Source organism: Adiantum capillus-veneris, chromosome 30 (assembly GCF_014529385.1).
Source record: "Adiantum capillus-veneris isolate H3 chromosome 30, ASM1452938v2, whole genome shotgun sequence".
Lineage (NCBI taxonomy): Eukaryota > Viridiplantae > Streptophyta > Polypodiopsida > Polypodiales > Pteridaceae > Adiantum > Adiantum capillus-veneris.
Genome location: NC_140960.1, coordinates 24,555,311 through 24,575,229, shown reverse-complemented (window position 1 = coordinate 24,575,229; position 19,919 = coordinate 24,555,311). Strand labels below are relative to the sequence as shown.

The 19,919-nt window shown below is 41.3% G+C and overlaps 1 protein-coding gene across 1 annotated transcript; it reads left to right on the top strand.

The window, feature by feature from the left end:
- Positions 1–1,659: 1,659 nt before the first annotated feature.
- LOC147417680 (major pollen allergen Bet v 1-C-like) lies at positions 1,660–2,731 on the top strand. Its single transcript, XM_086507147.1, has 3 exons — positions 1,660–1,900; positions 2,303–2,385; positions 2,421–2,731. The coding sequence occupies exons 1-3, from the start codon at positions 1,717–1,719 to the stop codon at positions 2,622–2,624; spliced, it is 471 nt and encodes a 156-aa protein (XP_086363273.1). The 5' UTR covers positions 1,660–1,716; the 3' UTR covers positions 2,625–2,731.
- Positions 2,732–19,919: the final 17,188 nt, after the last annotated feature.

Sequence of the window (19,919 nt, the reverse complement as noted above, 5' to 3'; positions counted from 1 at the left end):
TTGATGTTCATAATCTGTTGAGTCGTGTTGTTGATCTGTTGTTCTTGTTCTGTTGTTCTTGTCTTCTGTGTTTTCGTTCTCTGGAGTGAGATATCACACAGTGCACTGAGGAGCACCCACTATAGAGGGCACGACACATTATCTCTGCTACAAGAGCCTCCGTGCAAGAAGTAGAATGAAATGCCACAATATTGAAAATCGCAGCTCCTTGACCACACTCAAGGTACACATGCCAACCTCATTGTGCTCTGCTTGGCTCCTTGACCATAGTCAATGTGTGTGCCCTAAGCTCTAGCATGATTCTATCCCGCCATCATTGCACCCTTGCTACTTCGAAAACCCTTGTTTAAACTTCACACTTGCTCGATCCCTCCCCTGGACCCTTGATAATTGGAAAAGGACACGAACTTGTAATCAGTGCTCCCACGTGGCTCTCAGCTCCCATCAATCACCATGTGGTTGCATTGAATACGAGAAAGGACCTCTGGACTCTAAAGGTCCTTTTGAGCATGTTCGCACGAGAAGCCCATTGTTGTTTTGACTATCTCAACGAGTGTTGTCTTTTCTTCAAGCTAGAAAGCTTTGCATCCAAGTTTGTTTTCGTCTTTGTGCACACGCTGTCTGCCAAGCCCAACTTGGCCATTTTTGGTAGGAATACATCGAGGGGAGCTACATTTCAAAGAACAGACGAGCATCATAAAGCTCTTGCAACCTTTGCTAGGAGAAAAAGACAAACAAGCTGACGATAGCCAAACTCCGCCCCCTTGGCATGTGAATCCTACCTTCTTAGCTAAGTCCTTCATTTAATACTTGGTATTATTTTTTTTACTAGAAGAAGACGGTGATTATATTAGGAAAGGACACACTTAAACATTAAAATGTTCAAGGAAGGAGCATGAGGATTACCTAGTCAGTAATTACAAGGGGAGATTCAGTTTTTAAAAGCATCAAGCTCAGCTCTGCATTCCAGTTATTGGTGAGCATCCTGTACGAGGGACCAATTCAGTGATAGGATTTGACGCCCATTTGCCCTTCTTAAGGCATTTTGTCGGTCGTATGAAGGCCAAAGTTTTTTTGAGTCTGTCATTGGAAGGGCTTGTTCAAAAATTATCCTTCTATAGAGAAGGGTGAAAAAATAGAATACATGTCAATGGAAGGGCTAATTAAAAAACATTCTATATATATTAATGCTCATTTTCAATATCTATATGTATATTGGTTATACTCATTGACAGAATATAGTATCTTGCCTTGTAAATTATGCGAAATTTTTTCATTGGAAGGGCAAACTGAAAATAAACCCTTCTATAGGAAAGGGTGTATTTTTCTACAACCCATATTTTGAAAAAAAAGGTTGCCCTTCAAATCCTAACACTGACGTCGAGGGTCACGAGGGTCGCCTGTATTTAAGGGCCACATGATGATTGCACCTTAAAAAACACCATTTTTCAGAATCGTTGAAATTGTTCACTGACTACTAGTATTATATTATCTTATATTCTTATATTATATATTATAATATATTCTTATATTATATATATTAGAGAGAGAGAGAGAGAGTGAGAGAGAGAGTCACATCGCAACAACTGTTTTTTTCTACGTTTTCCGATTGAAAAAAACGGGAAAGACGCAGCCTGCGCAGCAGCTCAGCTGTGTGTTATTATTGTATGTGTGTGTATAGAGAGAGAGAGAGAGAGAGAGAGAGAGAGGAGAAGGATGAAGCGGGTGGATCACGACGTACCGACGGCCCATCCTGTGGAGGAGGTGTGGAGAGTTTGGATCAAGAACATCCAAGTGTCTCTTCCTCGCATCGTGCCGCAGCACTACTCCTCCATCGACTACCTCGACGGCCCCCCCCTCGCCCCCGGTGGCATCTTCCTCCTTAAGTATAACACAGCGTGCATGCTCTCTCTCTCTCTCTCTCTCTCTCTGTCTCTCTCTCTCATGTGTCTTCTCTGTGTCGAACGGCGCTCACATAATCTTCCGCTTACAAATTCTAGTACTAGGGTTGCTAGTCATTAGTTGAGAAAAGCAATAGAGACGTGCTTCTCCCCTTTGCACTATTTTTAATCAAGAAGTTTTGGAAAAATAACTGCATATTTTGAACATCTATACTCTTTTCCTTTGTCTTCTCTCCATCGTCCATCTTCAATTTCTAACCGGATCAAGGATGAATTGCAACAAACCTTTTCGGACCATTTTGTTGCCTAGTGCTCTTGCATGCCGCTCTTAAAGCTAGCTCCATTTATGTACTTTTATAATTAAAAAATATTCATTTCTTGGTTTTTCTTCTATAAACTAGCTTTCCCTCATTTTGATACAATCACGGCGAGATGGGACGTGATCGACCACGACAAGTACTCCTTCAAAGTGGCTATTCTTGATTTGGGGGGGGGTTGGGGGGGGGGGGGGGGGGGGGGGGGGGGCATCTTGGAGAACATTCTAGTGTGAAAAACCTCTCATATTCTGGAGAGTTGGTGCCAGGTCCGGAACCCAACACTTGCATCACAAAGTGGACCTTTGAGTATGACGAGTCTATTGATCATGATTTTTATGAGTTCATAAAAGAGGAAATGTCCATTTTTGGTGAAGCTCTTGAATCACATATTTGGTCTAGCACTTGACCAAAAATATGTTGTAGTAGGATCTTCATGATCTTTCAACATCCATGCGTGTAATAAATATCTTCGTGTACTAAGCAAATATGCTGGCCAATGACAAGGTCTTTCATGTAAAATACTGTTGGCATATAATCCCAATTGGCTCTCCATGTATTATATCTATTGTGTGGGAAGTGGTAAACATTCCATGCAAAATGAAAAGAAATTTTGTTCTTGTCATAAATTGGCTAGAAGTCATCTAGTAGCTTATAGGTTGCTTACAGTTGCCCAAGTTAGGGTAGAAGGAGTGCAAGCATACGTGGATGACATAGCATTGAAGCTTATTGTTGAGAATGCAACATAGACAATGGACAAGCTCGCGGGTAGACGAGACCAACTATCCATGGATGAGTAGGTATTGACCTGCGAGACGCACTCACGCCTAGCGAATAGTGTACACAATGAGTAGTTGCCACCTTTGTTGAAATGATCATGGATTTTGGTGTAATGATCAAGCACCCATGCATAAAGATCATTGCTTGGGGAGAATTCGGCCTATAACCAACATTGGATTAAGTAATGCCAAGTGGTTGCTCAACCCCCTTCTCTCTCTCTCTCTCTATTATATAATTATATATATATATATATATATATATATATATATATATATATATATATATATATATATATATATATATATGGTGATGAAGACTTTATTCATATCTTTGACTTTCTTACCCAAATGTTGGAAGTTCCCTTACACAAAATACTTAGGCTTGTAGGATGATCAGAAATGTTATCATTTCCAATTGACTATTTAGATGAGTTTTCATGGATTGAAGATTATTTTTTTGTAAAATTCCAATAATATTCTGAGTATGCATCCAACAATTTTCTTAATAGATTATAACTCAACGCCATTGTCCGGGGTAATATCTTGAGGTTGGAGATTGAAAGAACATGGCCCTAATAAACACTCTCGATATAGTCAAATATGGAATTGCATCACAATCGACTCCCCCCAAAAAAATTTGGGAAAGGTTTCATACTCCCAAGGGCCAACAATATATGGATGCACGTCTCTCTCATGGCATTCAAGTTGCAATTAGGTAGATTTTCACTTATTTCCATAAACTCTAAACTAATGTTAGAGACACGTAGAGAGAAAAACATTTGACTACTAGACAAGCTATGACTATTTTGTGGCTATGAACTTGAGATTGTAGCACATATGTAGATTCTAGTGTACTTTGGTATATGGGAAAGGCACCATTGCCTCTTTAAAAAGGACTCTGGGTTTCACAAAACCTTCAAGGTCTTTTCTTTTTTGAGGTAAAGGGTTGAGGGAGAGGACTCACCGCCTTGCAACCTCGCTAGTGCAACAATGAGGAGGTAAGTGTGAGAGAGAGAGAGGTGGGAAACCCAAGGAAATCAAGAAGAGGTCCAAAGAGACAATTTGTAGGGCTGATCAAATCCAAGCCAATCAAGGGAGAGCTTCAAAGTGTGCAATGAGAGGGAGAATTCCCAAGGTTCCCAAGGTGGTAAAGTGGAGAGAGAGAGAGAGAGAGAGAGAGAGAGAGAGAACAAAAATGAAACTTGAAAAGTGCTAGGGGCACAAGCAACATGGCTTGTGCACCGCCCCTAAGAGAGAGTAGAAGCATGCAAAGGCGATGCCCATCAAAAAAGTGTTAAATTGGACTGCCATATGGGCCAATGGGAGGATAGTTTCCACAAGTGGAGAGAACACCTCTATAAAAGTCATTTTTGTGCCTTTTTAAATGCTTTTTGGCCAGGGTTTTTGGGGGAACCGTTTGCAGAGAGCCAAGTGGAAGAGTGTGGTTTTTGTGGGGTTTCTTTGTGCAGAGATGTGTGCTTGTAGAGCCCAAGATGTGTGTTTCTTCCCCGACAACCAATTGGGTGCACCGTTTTTTATATATGGTGGTTTTTGTAGTGTGATCAGACTTTCATAGCCATTTCTCAAGAGCTATTTTTCCCTTGTCCTCTTCTCTACTTCTTGTGCTTTGGTGTGTTGTGACGGTGTTTGAGCAGGTGTGTTCTCGGACCCTTTTTGCGTGCATAATGGAAGTGAGTGGTTTTGTGTGCAACAACAGTGCGTGTTTGAAACAAACCATGAAAGGTGATTGATTGGGATGGTGGAGCCAAGAATTGGCTCCGTTTGAAGATCCGAAGGATTGGGCAGCAGATCGAACTTTATGAGCTTTGGATGCTATCAATGCATATATTGATAGGCGTGAAAAATCTATAGATGGTACCGCTCTTGATGCATGGATGTGCAAAGATATGGTTCAACGGTCTAAGTGATGGTGATCAAAGCTCTTGACAAGAATTGCAGGCTCACTTTTTGAAGTTGTTTCGATAGATGATTTCTCTTGAGGAAGCAGGTGCAAAATTAAAAGCGTTGCAGCAAGATGTGAGTAAAGCCTTTTCTATTTTTGTTGAGCAATTTGAAGTTTGTTGGTGACAAATGGAAGTGGCTACGGGATTCCGTAGCCATCACTACTTCAAGGTGTCAAAGTTTCTAGATTGCTTGCATCCAAAGATTTGAGAAAAGGTCGTGTTCGGTGTCGATAAATACGAAGACATGGTCTGTTTGGCCAAGGTAAAGAGTAGAAAAGTGAAGCACAAATTGTAGTTAGTCTTGTTGAAGCTTGATGATTATACCCGGACTATGATGGTAGTGTGTGCTATGCATCAATCGAAGACGGTTCTAATTGTTCAGCCTAATGTCGTAAGACATGTGATTGATTTTTCTCCTTTGAATTTTTCAATTTATGATGTGTCTATGTCGATGAACAATGAGCTTGTCAAAGAGGATAAGCATTCTGTTGAAGAGGGCCTGTGTGCGAGGGAAATAGCAGGTGCAAAGTTCCAAGAGAAACCTGAAGAGGTAAAACTGGTTTTTTTGAAGCCAATGCATGAAGAAATGTTAGAGTGTAGCCAAGATGCAGCACAAGAGTTCAAGGTAGATGAAGAAAGTGTGCAAAACCAAGGTAGTGGTCAAATTTTTGTGGAGAAACATGTGGATGAGGATGCTGATACAAACTCAGCTTATGGTTATGTCGATGATGATGGGAGTTGGAGTTCTTGGGAGACAGGCAGAGAAAAAGGTCTAGAGAGAGAGCTCACATCCTATGGTGAGAAAACCGATTCTGATGGTGCTAAGTTGGTAATAATAAAGATCCATTATTGTGTGGTCGAAGACATGTTGATCAACAATGTAAATGAAGAGCAGGATCAAGTTTTGGTGCGCGTGCGAGAGGATGTGCAAGTTAAGGTATTATTCAGAATCATGTTGATGGCTATGCTCACGAAGTTAGTAGTGAGTAGGCAATGGTAGTGCAACAGGTATGATGCTTGGACAAGAAAGAGAGAGCTGTTGTGGTTATGGAAGAAGAAAATTTTGAAGAAGATGGCTTACAAGAGGAATCGATGGATCCATATGGCTCTGTTTGCTTGGAGGGGGAAGTGGTTAATTTCAAGTTTCTACACGTGTAGAGAGCAATGAGAAGCTAATGCATGAAGAAGATCCATTTATTGAAAAGAAGGTGCTACCGATTGTGCAAACCAAAGAGGAAGAGGCTATGTCTATGGCGAAGCTATTAAAAGAGGTATGTGATTCATTGTTGATGAATATGCTTATGGATGTGGATGTGCAGTGGGCCATTCACCAGGTACAAGAGCTCTTGGAGGAGATGTATATATTCTATGGCTAGGAAGGTATGCCAGGTATGGATGGGATATCTATTGAGCAAGGTGGTAAGAATTAAGATGCTCCATTTGAAGTGGATTGGATGCTTATAGATGCATGGAGTGGCGAGGAAATTTCTTGTGCATTTTATATGTACCATTGGTTAGGTGCATGGGTACAATTTTACTTGCAGTTGCTGCAGATGGATGACTACTGTCTAGGTTATGTCTTTGATCTAGGTGGAAGTCAGGCTGAGCAGGGGGTGGGACAACCCACTTGAGGATTGGCAATAGGAAGCAAATTAAGACTGTTTATATATGTGGTTTTTGGTTTGCTCACATTGTTCTCTAGTTTCGCATCTTTTAGATGAACAAAGAAGTTTTGTGGTTGAACGTAAATGTTCAGCAAGAGATTTGGGAAATGATGGTGCATCCAAAGTGTGTCGACCATAACAGAGGGCACAAGCATGGATATGTATGTCTACAGTGCAAGTCAGAGTGATAAAATAGGTACAAAAGACCTTGGCAGGCAGGTGAGAGCCGAAGTGTATGGTTATTGTGGTTTTTTAGGCCAAGAAGGGTCCAAAAGGGGCCAATTGCGATGGAAGATCCAAGTGCAAGAATGATGCTTGGGAATGTGGCAATTGAGATGTGCTACGAGCTGGTCCAGATGACTCCTCTAATGGAGCTACAATGTGAATGATATGGTTGTTCAAAGTTGGAGTGGTTTGCAGATATATGTGGACAATGGTAGTATGGTTGAATAGACGTGAACTACTTGAGCTATGAAGCATGAGTTTCCTTTCGGATTGTCAATCCGAGCTCGGATGAGAAAGTTATGGTTAGTTGAAAATTTGATGGGGGCTAGTTATGTGCCCACTTGATTGCATCGGTAGACGTACCATATGGTGTTTTTTTGGGCCTTGCTAGAGTTTGAGAAGGTTTAACGCATCATGTGGAGTTGATAGGGTTTGACGGTTTGTAAATCGAATCCCTGGTGGGCAAGATGAAGTTTGGGGCAATGAATGGAGGAGCGGCTCCATATAGTTTTTCACGATTTCTGCACCCTTGATTGGCAATATCAAAGAAGTCCGAAGGCTATGGGGTTTCTATGCTAATTTTCATTGTATATGGTGTACGTATAATACGCTTTGAACGAACGTTGTCAAGAAGTGCGCAGTGTGACTAGGAAAGCGCTAGGCCTCTGTCTGTGAAGATTTGTAGCAAATTCAAGCAAGGCATAGATGATTTGAAGCCAAAAACACACTAAAAAAGAACAAAACTCCAGCCATGAAATCTCCACTTTGAAAATGAACCAAGATCAACTCAAAATTCTTGTGTGTGTGAAGATTAGGTGTAGCGTTGCTCCCAATTGCACATATGCAGTGCTCATTCGACCTGTTAAAAACCCTAAATTTACGCTTCGATTCCTCATTGTGACCATTTCATGGAAGCTTAAGTACTTAATTGGAGAAGCCCAAGTAGTTATTTGAGGAGGGGAAACCCTAATTGGAGGCCTCACAACCTCAACCTTGTAGTGGCAGCAACACGGGACTACACTAGCACCCTGTAAAGGAATGGCTATATCTCCTTGCTCAGGTGCCCAAATGAGCTCATTCTTGGCTCTAAAATTTCCCACACATCTTGAGCAAAGATGGAACCGTCGTTGATGTGGAATTTTGAGCTATTTTTGACCTTTTTGAGGCTATTTTTAGCCATTTTTAGACAAAAAATACCACTTTTTGCCCATAAAAAGTCCAAACGAGCTGGGAAAAATCCCTAAAATTGTGGAAAAATCCCATTGGGCTCAAATTTTATGTTGAACCTCATTTTCCCACTTAGTAATCACTTTGGACACGTCTTTTATGCCAGTGCACGAAACTTGCTAGTTTTGGCCGAGATTGCCCACATTGAACTTTCTAGGCAAAACGAGCGCGCCACTTCGATACACTTGACATTTGTACATTTATAAAGAAAAATAGGCATATATTTATCTAAAAAAGCATGTCATAGTGCCACATCTAGGGCCTTGTCCACCCGACAAGGTATGCACATGACTACAACCGTGGCACGTATTCTCGCATATATCACACTATGTACATTATAACATTCGGTCCCACATAACAAAAGCATTGAGAGTGAGGTAGATATTTTAGTTTTCACATTATGCACGTGCCACGGCACGACATCCACCCCCTCTAAACCTGCACATCCTCCGGCATGTGCCACATATATCTTTTGCAGGTTCAGTTTTCATTTAAGTCAACATACATATCGATCCCATCATCACCTCCAACAAATTCTAATGCACCATCCTCTCGTTCATCATACACATCCATAACATTTTCATCAGAGACTTCATTCTGACTTTCTTGTGAATCAAAGGGATCTGTATCACCTCTTCTTTTGAATAACTTGATTCTTTTCCTTGCGATGGGAATCTTCCTTTTTGTCCCATCTAATTCATGCAAGGTATAAGTCGCATTCCCATGTAGATGCTGGACCACATAAGGACCAAAACATCTCTTTGAAAGCTTTCTTATTGTTGAATGTTGGTTTTCAAGACTACTGCCATACACCAACACCCAATCACCTTCCTCAATAGCTTTAGGTCTGAGCCTATGCCTCTTATCAAATCTGTCCTTATTCTTTAACCTTGCATCTTTCAATCATGCTACTGCAATCTCAATATCTTGAGGCCTTATTTCTAATTGTTGTATGCACAAAGCCAGAAGGTCTTTCCTACTCATTCCATCTTCCCAAGGTAATACATTCCATGTGGGAATTACATCCTCAATTGGCATTATAGATTTCTGAACATACATCAACTCAAAAGACATATAACTAGTAACTAAGCTATGAGTTGTACAATTATCCCATAAAGAATATGTAATAACCTAAGACACTCTCCCATTTTACCTTTGCATGCCTTAGCCAAAGCTTTAATGATAGGAGGATGCCCACATTAGGGCCAATTTGGATGAAAAAAGGGTTGCGTAAGGATCTAAAAAGTCGCAACCTAAAAAAGACCATGAAGATCTTACCGAAACTATTCAACATGGGTACTCATTGGATAGAGCTCATTAAGCGCCATAGATGGACCATTTGAGCACTAAATTTGGAGTTCATATGCAAAAGTTATGGCAAAAATAATGAAAAATATTCCAAAAGCAAGTGAAGGAGATCTTGACACGTGTACAAAAGTGCCATACTTTTGGAAATGTGGCTCCTCCTTGACCCTTAGATCAAGAATAGAGAAACCCTAAACAGCCCTTATTTCATCCAAGTTGGCTCTAATGCGCTCCAATTTACCATTTCCTCATGATTATATGCAGTAGTGAGAGCAAGTTTAATGCCCAACCTAGAGAAAAACTCCCTTGCTTTGTTAGCATCCAACTCACCCCTGTCCGCTGTCATTTTTCCAACACAACCATAGTGGCTAATTACATCATCCAAGAGGAACTTACATACCCCTTCTGTGCTTTTTGTTCTTAGAGCACGACCTTCAACTTGATTGGTTAAGTCTTCTCGTGCAAGCACTATGTATCTCATTTTCCGTAAGCCCAATGGCATTGTAACCAGATCTACTACCCACTTGTAATGCATGGACAATGGGTAAGTAGGGTGCAACCCATCACGATGACGTACATTTGAATACATTTGACAGGTTTCACAGGACACCACAAAGTGAGATACATCTTTATACATACCTTTCCACCAATACCTCTCTTTCATTTTAGTAAAGGTGGCCCATACACATGAAACTTTTTCATAAGCTCATTTTGAGCATCCTTATCATTCAGGACTCTCATCGGCATTCTATTTCTTTGTTTTGGACGCTTCCATAAGTATCCATCTTTAAAAAAGTATCCATAGTACTTTCTCCGTATTCTTTTGAACTCTTGATCAGTCCACCCTTCTTGCCTTGTCAAAATGCTCAAATAGCGTCCAATGAGCAACCAGTCACCTTGATATAGGTCCTCTGTAAATGACTCAAGTGTATTTGATAGGCAAACATGATCACCCTTGGCATGAGAGATACTATAGAAGTGTGTGCCTACATCATCACCCTCGACAACCATGTCTTCTTCATTTTCATACCTTGCTGTTGAAAGCATATCCGCAACTGGATTATCTTTCCCTGCAATATGCTTAAATTTTGGATTCAAAGACTTTATGTAGGCAATCCATCTCAACATAGCAATGTCGGGAGTTGAGCAGCTTGTGATCATTCCAAGAAGGGGTAGACAATCAGTCTCCACTATTACATTTGCTCCTATCAAATACTCTTTGTCACATTTCAAAGCTATGACTACTCCCCATAACTCTCTTTTTACCTGTGGATAGTTGCGTTGACGAGCACTTAGGACTTTTGCTCCAAATATCACCACATATCGCTTGCCATTATCATTGTCTTGGCCAATCGCCCATCCAATTCTTGTGGGGCTAGTATCCACTGTCACAATTACATATTTCCACATTCATAGTTTGCTTTCCTCAAAGTTGGAGACATAAGCAGCAACTTCTTTAATTTTCTCATGGCATGAGTATGCATTTCTTTCCATTGAAACTTTTGGTTCTTTCTCAAAGGTTGATACAAAGGTTCTGCCACACGTGCATAATGCGGAATCCAGATAACATAAAACACGCATGCACCCAAGAACCTTCGAACCTCAGTGACATTTTTACATTTCTCTTTCATTCTTTGAATTGCATCAATCTTTGCAGGACAAGGCCTTCTACCATATGGTCTGCACATATGTCCCACAATAAGAACTTCGCTTACACCAAACACTGACTTTTGGCCAGACAAGGTAAGGTTCACCTCTTCCAACCTCGACAAGATATTATCACAATCATTGATCTGGTTTTCCACATACTTGTGGCACTCCCTCAAGTCGAGAGCCACATCTATATCGCTTACATCACATCCTTTGATTGGCACATCATCAAGGAAAGGCATTGTAGTTTGCGGTATGAAGTCATGTAGGACTTTGTTCATACCGTTCATCATATGTGCAACTGAATTAGTTGCCCCCTGAGGTAAGGTGCACATCCTTACTAAACCCAAGGGTCTCCTCATGGTAGTCAGGTCCCTGCTTTCCATTGCTAGTTGGGATTGATCATACCCTGAGTACAAATCTCCCATAGAAAATATTGCCCTTCCAGCAAATGCCTCTGCAAACTCATCGACAATTGGCCCTATACCCACATTTCTGATTGTCACCTTATTTACAGGTTGCATATCCTGAATAAAGCGTAAAGAACCAATTTTCTTTGGAACTATGAACCACCTGTTTGAATATGGAGCACAAGAAGGCTCCAAAATACCCATCTTGATCTTTTTATTAAACAACTCAGTGAGTTTTGGCAAATGATCCTTTGGAATAGGAATAGGCCTCAAGTTCCAAGGTACATGAGGGACAGTGAATATCATCATAGGAGCAACAATGGATGGATCAACACACCCTATCTCATACGGCTCAAATGCAAAAGCCTTTCCATGTTTGCCAAGCATTCCTTCAAAGCATACTCTTTCAACATCTTTCAAACTGTCCTTGCAACAATTCTTTAACTCCTTCAAAGTGTCATGTGTAAATTTATGCCCAATCTTGCTCGGCTCACAAAGACTAGGTTGCAAAGCAGCTTGTTCCATCTTATTCGTACAGTCCTTTGGTAGAGGTAATGCCACTGGTTTCACTTTCTTTGCCACAGACTTATACTTGGTCTCCACTCGTGCATCAACACTTTGAGAATTTTTGAAATCCTCAATGACTTTGTACATTTCTCTTGAGCATACTTTCACGACCTCACTTCCCATATGAAAATTGCAATCCACTAAAGACTCCAAATTTTGCATAGTATCCACAAACGAACACTCACCAAACACACCTGCAATGCATTCATCATCTTCTAGCAAACCATTCATCTTCAAACCTCTTTGTACAGTATTTACATGTTGTCGTTCACCCCGCTTTAAGTCCTCACACTCTGTAAAAGCAATAGATCCATAGTCTGATAATCCTACAAAACTTGTAGAAAATGTTTCCTTTGTATATACATCATACGAGAACCTTTCTCTTCTTGTACCACTGCAATCCCGCTATACAATGGTACATGGCCAAAAACCCTCATATCCCTGTAGTCCTTGAATTCTTTATTTGTCTTTGGCAAGGGTTGCTCTCTAAGACTTTCACGATTCCTTTCATGGTCCACACAAACAGTAAGGAACTGTATTGCACGCTTCCCATCCCTGCTCCTTATTCTTGCATAAGCTGACCCATCATCCATCACCTTGGTTTCCATGTGAGTAGCAGTGATGTATGGCTGCCCAAGGATAAGAGGGTATGTAGACATATCCTGCACAAAGAAATTTTGGTCATCTTTCACATCCCCTATAGTCATCTTTACATTTGTACAAGCTCCTCCTGATGAGTTGTTCGCTGCACGAATCATCCATCCATGATTTATATCAATTGGCCATTTTCCTTTTTGATAAAGACTCTTTGACATGAGGTTAATTTCTGACCCATGATCTATCAATGCAATGTATGGCTCTTCTAAGTCTCCCACTTTTACCAAGGTCTCAGTAGTTGCTCTTGCCCAGTGACTCTTCAAGTAGTAGCTCTTGTGAGTGGTCTCCACTTCATCATCATCATCCAAGAAGCGAATGTGTTTTACTCCTCCCCTAGACTTGTAGCATCCAACAATAGTTTCTTCACCTTGCTCGCCATAGACTTGTACACCCTATGCATTTAAAGTCTCTTCTTCACCCTATACATGGATAGATTCAGTAAGAGACTGCCACTTCCTCTTTATGATATCCATTATTTCTTCATGGAATTCCCGCTTTGCTATACCAAGGACCTCACCCAAGGTAAATTCCACCTTACTGTTTAGAATCCTCTCTTCGAAAACCTTTTTGAGATCCGTTGCCACCTCTATATTGGATTGGAGTTTTTAGGCCGGACCCTTTGATTTGGATTTTGTTGCTTCTTTCTTCTTTTCTTTAGAGGCTTCCTGCATAGGCACTTCGGGGACAGGCATCTGTTGCGGGGAAGGAGATCTAGGAGGCACTGTGTCATTTCTACCTCCACTCCTCGTCGCCTGTTTTGAAGGCCCTTCATCCCCATTCTCATGCCTACGTTTCTCTTTGACAATGGCCTCATTTTCTTGACATTTAGCAATGTATACATGCACTGACAAAGAGTCCACAGGGTCATTCCAAGCTGTTTCAAGCCGAATACAATCTCCAGCTTCATGTAAAACCTCTGTAGTCATTTTACCCTTCATGGAAGACTCTATAGCACATGGCCATAGCTCTCCAATACCATTAGACTCCTCTTCTCCAACTTTGACTAGTCCTTTTTTCTTAATAGGGTCCACCTTCAACCCATAGGTGGTTGCCTCAACCATTGAGATGGCAAGGCTAGTAGCCATGTCCTCAACTAGCTTCTTTATCCCGCCTTTGCCAAAGTTTGTTCCCAAGAGCTTACCTGTTTCACTTAAGTGAAATTTTCCATCTTTAAAGAAAACAAGATCCTTTGTCAAAGCGTCTTTAAAACTTTCACAATCCCTCCTTCCATGGTCAGTACTATCGCACCATATGCATCTATTTACAAAGCCTTCTGTGCTTTGAGGTCTTTGCCCTGTAGATTTTCCTGATGGTTGCCCCTTTTCTTCTAGCCTTGTAAGCTTTAACTTGAGCTCTTGTATTCCCTTGACAATATCATCTAGAATGGACTTGTCACTCTTTGGAACCCCAATAACAGGCTTTATAGGACTCTCGGGAACACTTGGAACTTGAGTAGGGTTCACTATCATCTTGTCTCTTCATCGTTGTCGCTTAGTTAGTAGCGAAATGGCATCTTCAACTTCATTCCAATTAGTCTTTAAGCCTTGTTCCTTATCCTTATCCTCAAGTAGTAGCTCTAACTTCTCTTGAATCTCTTTACGTGCGGCCTGCAAAAAGAGCTTTGTCTTCTCTAAGTTTAGGGTAGCCTTCTTAGTCCTTGAAAGTTGATCATAACGGCGCTCGAATTCCCTTAGCAGTTGGGTAGGCGAGAGTCCCTCTTTTGGCCAAACTACCCACTCTAAAAAAGTCCTCTTTGTTACCCTTTCGGAGTCCTCCATGAAATACTCTTCCTTCAAAGCTAATTTGAACGTTTCCCAAGTTGCCCCATGCTCATTTCTAATTCCCCTTACATGCTCTCTGATCTTGGGAACCACAACCAGTTCAAAACTTTGCACCATCTCCGCTTCGGGCACTCGATGAAGCTCCATCTCTTTACATATCCACAAAGATACTTTGTTACATCTTTACCTTTGAATTGGTCCATATTCTTTACCACGTATTGAAGTGCTTTGGTTGAGGAAAGCTCCCTCCTTTCTGCAGCTTGCTGCTGCTGCATAAACACTACAAAAGCTTGAAACATTTGCATTGTGACTGGATCAAACCGAACCCCCTATTGCTCTTATTTCTCCATAGCTTTAAAGATTTAGTTTGAAACCCTCAATGAATTTTTTGAACCCTCACCCTAGCCTACTTCGCATCGGGTTCACCAAAAATGTGTCAAGAAGTGCGCAGTGTGACTAGGAAAGCGTCGGGCCTCTATCTGTGAGGATTCGTAGCAAATTCAAGCAAGGCGTAGATGATTTGAAGACAAAAACACACTAAAAAAGAACAAAACTCCAGCCATGAAAGCTCCACTTTGAAAATGAACCTAGATCAACTCAAAATTCTTGTGAGTGTGAAGATTAGGTGTAGCATTGCTCCTCCCAATTGCACATATGCAGTGCTCATTCGACTTGTTAAAAACCCTAAATTTACGCTTTGATTCCTCGTCATGACCATTTCTTGGAAGCTTCAATACTTCATTGGAAAATCTCAAGTAGTTATTTGAGGAGGGGAAACCCTAATGGGAGGCCTCACAGCCTCAACCATGTAGTGGAAGCAACACGAGACAGCACTAGCACCCTGTAAAGGAATGGTGGTATCTCCTTGCTCATGTGCCCAAATGAGCTTATTCTTGGCTCTAAAATTTTCCACACAACTTGAGCAAAGATGGAACCATCGTTGATGTGGCATTTATAGCTATTATGAGCTATTTTGAGGCTATTTGTGACCATTTTAAGGCCATTTTAGTCATTTTTAGCCCAAAAATGCCACTTTTTGCTCGTAAAAAGCTCAAACGACTTGGGAAAAATCCTTAAAATTGTGGAAAAATATAATTATGATCAAATTTCATGTTGAAACTCATTTTTTCCACTTGGTAAGCACTTTGGACACGTCTTTTACGCCAGCACACGCAAGCTGCTATTTTTGGCCGAGATTGTCCGCATTGAACTTTCTAGGCAAAACGAGCGTGCCACTTTGATACACTTGACATTTTTACCTTTCTAAAGAAAAATATGCATATATTTATCTAAAAATAATGCCATAGTGCCATGTCTAGGGCCTCGCCTGCCTGACAAGGTATGCACACGACTGCAACCATGGCATCTATTCTCGCATATATCACACTATGTACATTATAGCATTCGGTCCCACATAACAAAAGCATCGAGAGTGAGGTAGATATTTTAGTTTTCACATTATGCATGTGCCACGGGATGACAACGTTTTATATGACACCTATCTTTATTCGATCGTATAATACGATGCCACATTAGCAAAACCACAATACCGTATAATTTCTTATAGTTTTGATCGAAATACTGTCACGATCAAAATATAGCTCTGTATATACCGTGAAAACGGATTGTTTTCCTCATTCTATTGATCTCTCTTTCCTTATTTCATCTATAAGTGATCTTTAGAACATTAAGAAAAATATTAAAAAGTCAGTTTAAATTTAGTCATATAAGTTTTTTTAGTAAAAATCATTTTTTAGGCTTTGGAGTTTTGAGTCTTTATCTGCTTTGTATGAAGTATATCTTACACCTGGAGGTAAATTAAGTAAGGTAGTTAATGATTACTTGCCTTGTGTAGAGAAAAAATCACACTCGGAGGCGATCTAAGATAGTTAAAGTTAGCATTTATTTGCTTTGTGTTGAACTATGTTCACACTTAGAAGTAACTTAGGTTAGATTTATCTAATGATTGTCTGTCGTGTGTAGAATAATACTCACACTACAAATAATTTAAGTAGATTAAATAATAATCTCTCTGTTTGTGTAGAGGTATTCTCACACCTAGAAGAGATTTAGAGAAGTAGCAAATTTTGATTGATTGCCACGTGTAGAGTTACACTCACACTTGGAGGTAATTTAGATAGGTATTTTACAGATATCTTGCTTTGTGTAGAGTTTACTCACACTTGGAAGTTATAGAGATAGATTAAGTGATTTATTTATCATGATTCAAGTGTAAAGTGAAAGCTCACACTTGATGTTAAGGCGGTTACGCCGCTAGCGGAAGCTAAATAGCGAGAACTCAACCAACAACAGAATTTGTCAGACGAGGACGAAGCTTGACCCGCAGGCTCATGGAAACAACTAGGTGGGTGTCAAATCACCTACTCGACCTTCTAATGACAATCACTACTAAGGAAATCAAATCTAAGTTCTAAAATATGCAAGTGACTGAAATCCGTACTACGAACGAATGCTATACGAAACAGGATCTAGAATCATTGAATCGATCTCAAACTCAAGGGGAAGTCTATACACTAGGTAAGAACAACACCCTAAAGACTTGAACTGCAAAATCAACCTATAACCACTCCGTGCGGTAAACGCGTATGAAGACAGGCCGAAAAATACAGGTGATCAAAACTTGACCCCGATGGTACGAATGCGTAGCTCTACTCATTGTGGTTCTATAGATATGCTGCACGCTCTATTCTGACACACGAGTTGGAAGAAAACTCGCACCGAAGCTCGTAGGAACTTACCACACATAGAAGCCGATAGCGCGCACTCTTGGTATCAGTGCGTAGCTCTCGCCGTTGCTAACACAATGGCGGTGTCGCTTCTCAAATGGCGGCTCCGTAGCTCGTGTAGCAAGTAGATAAGACTCTCTCTCTCTCTCTCTCAGACACAGTCACGGCGCTCAAAAAACTCACTTTGATTAATAATCTGAATCCTCTTTTAGGTTACAAAACTTTGGCTTATATACCTCAGCCTTGGAGGTGAGAACATCTCTAACTAATTACATCAGCAAGTGAAATTACTTCGGGATTACAAGCTGGAAACTCAATTGAGTCCCGTTACTTAATGAATGGCTCAATTCAAAATCAATGTCGGAAAGACATTTATTACAATCAATGGTTACAAAAATGATGAGTGTGAGCAAAAATGTGGGTGTGATCCTCTGCTGGCTCAACACTCCCCCCCTCCGCGTTCATGTCGTCCCTGACATGACTTTTATGCTTGGTCAATAAAGTCCTGTCGTCTTGAGCATCTGCAAATGTGATTCGTATCGTAGGTTGCCGATGGTCAAGGTTGGGCCGAATATTTTGCTTTCGCGGGTGAAAAAGCCGGTGTAGAAAGCTTCTTGGAATGTTTGCATGTGGAAGCTAGGCAAAAAAATAATCCTCTGGTATAGGAGGTGCAACACTTTTGGAGAAGGCTGCAATGAAAGGTCATACATCATATTTGTCACTGTGTCGGCCGTCGATAGTAGACTCGAGGTCGTGGCTTTATCTGGCGCGAACACTTCAATGCAAGCTAAGAGAGTCCTGCAAATTTTCTTGAGCATCTGACACGAAAGGTCAGGAGAGCCAGTAAAGAGCTTGATGGTGCCCGTTAGGGTTTTCACCATGTAGGCTTTACCTATTCTCTCTCCTGCCTTTGGTCCTGGCATCCTGGGATAATTAAGCCAATTTGCCTTCTTTTCTGCAATCTTGCCATGCTCTTTCCAGTTTCTGACTCTTGGCACCGGGCAGAAGGTTGAATTCTCCCGAATCTCCTTTGGTGCCTCCACCAAGTAGATGAGGTAGGCTGGGTATTTGTTCAGCCAACCTTTCCTCCATCTAGGCTACGAATCTACAATCTTCTTTGATTGTTCCTCTTTTGTGATGTCGCCTTCGTAAAGAGCGACATACTGCTCCTCCTTTATTCTCTTTTTCGTTTTTATCACTTCAAACTTCATCAAAGGGAAAGGCAGGCTGGATTGCATCCACTCTTCATGGAGCACTTTTGTGTCTAGTCCCTGAAGTCTAATGGAGATTAGGAGTCTCCTCTCCCATTCCATTTCCGCCTTGGCACTCTCTTCTGCTGACTTTTCTATTTGGTCATGGAGCCTTTGTTCTTCTTCTTCAGAGATTCTTGAAGTTGAGGCCACCTCTTGAACTGGGGCTGGATCTTCAATTGTGGTTGCCTCTCCAGTTTCTGGTAGCTCTATGGCTGCTCCACCTGATCCGTCTTGTGGTGTCTCTGTCTCTCTTCTTTGTTGCTCTTGTAGATCTTGGAGCTGTTTGCGGAGGGTCTCATTCTCTGTTCTTAGTGTTTGATTTTCTAAAGTGAGCCTCTCCTCTGCTGCCAATGATCCCTCCGCAATGTGCAACCTTTGCACTTGCTCTAATCTTAGCTCTCTTTGTAAGCTTCGGACCTGGTCTTCCAGAGCTGGTACAAGAGCTCCCTCTTGTTCGGTTCCTGCTCTGCTAGCTCTAGGGGTAGTCCTGAGTCTAGTGATTGTTCTTTCTTGGAGCTCGACTCTTTCCCTTAGCTCAATGAGCTCATCTTTAGCCGCCTCCAAGTCGTCTTCCATCCGCTCCCTTGCTTCCTGTGCACTTGTTACTTCTCTTGAAGCCTCGGCTAGCTGGAGTATCAAGCCGTCTCTCTCGTTTTCCGCGTCGTAGAGTGATGCTTTATGACTTTCAGATTCAGTCATAGCATTCTCTAATTTCCTCTGCAACTCGGCTTCCCTTTGTTTGGCTGTCTCAATCTCCACTTCCTTTGCCTTGGATCTTTCCTTGATCTTGCTGAGCAGTTCATGCACCATGTGCATGTATTTTTCATCTTCATCTGTCAACTCTAAAGCTTTTTCTGCCACCACCTCCACTGGCTTCGGCTCTTCTAGTACGTTTTGCTCGTCCAGTTTCTCTTCACTCTCTTTTGTACTCTTTATTTTTTCCTCTGTCCCTCTCCGATCATCTTGTTTTTGTAGGGTGATCCCATAAACTGCCTCAAGGGCCTCTGCTTCAGTGTACCCTATCGCTACCAGATCCTCATAATCGTTTTTCTTTTGCTGAATTGGATTTATCTCCTTTTCCTTGGTGCTGGCCTCCGGCTTTTCCATACCAGCCGTGTCCATCTCTACTGTGGTCTCTTCCACAATGATTTCCGTCTTCTTCGGGCTTGGTACATCAGTAAAGGAGGGCTGATTGTCCTCATTCATCTTGGCTTTTCCTTTGTTTGCTTGCCCGTCTTTCTCTTGAGGTTCAGTAGACTCATCTACTTTCTTCTTCCCCTTGTCGTCCTTTTTCAGCTCAGCTTTTAAAAGCTGTACTTCTTCTTCAGTGTATGGCTCGACAGGTTGCTGCTCCAGTATAGCCTCTGACTCCTCATAAGCTCTAATATATTGATCATATTGATCAACATGTGGCCTGGCTGAGCTAGTTCCGACTTTAGTGGGGTCTGGAACCCACTTTTCTTCAAAGTCCCCCT

Bases quoted from the DNA above. Each gene is read 5' to 3' on its own strand.
- LOC147417680 (XM_086507147.1), top strand. From the start codon at position 1,717: ATGAAGCGGGTGGATCACGACGTACCGACGGCCCATCCTGTGGAGGAG. The intron at 1,901-2,302 runs GCATGCTCTCTC...TCTATAAACTAG, and splicing joins CCTTAAGTATAACACAGCGT to CTTTCCCTCATTTTGATACA. The intron at 2,386-2,420 runs TTGGGGGGGGGT...GGGGGGGGGGGG, and splicing joins TCAAAGTGGCTATTCTTGAT to GGGGGGCATCTTGGAGAACA.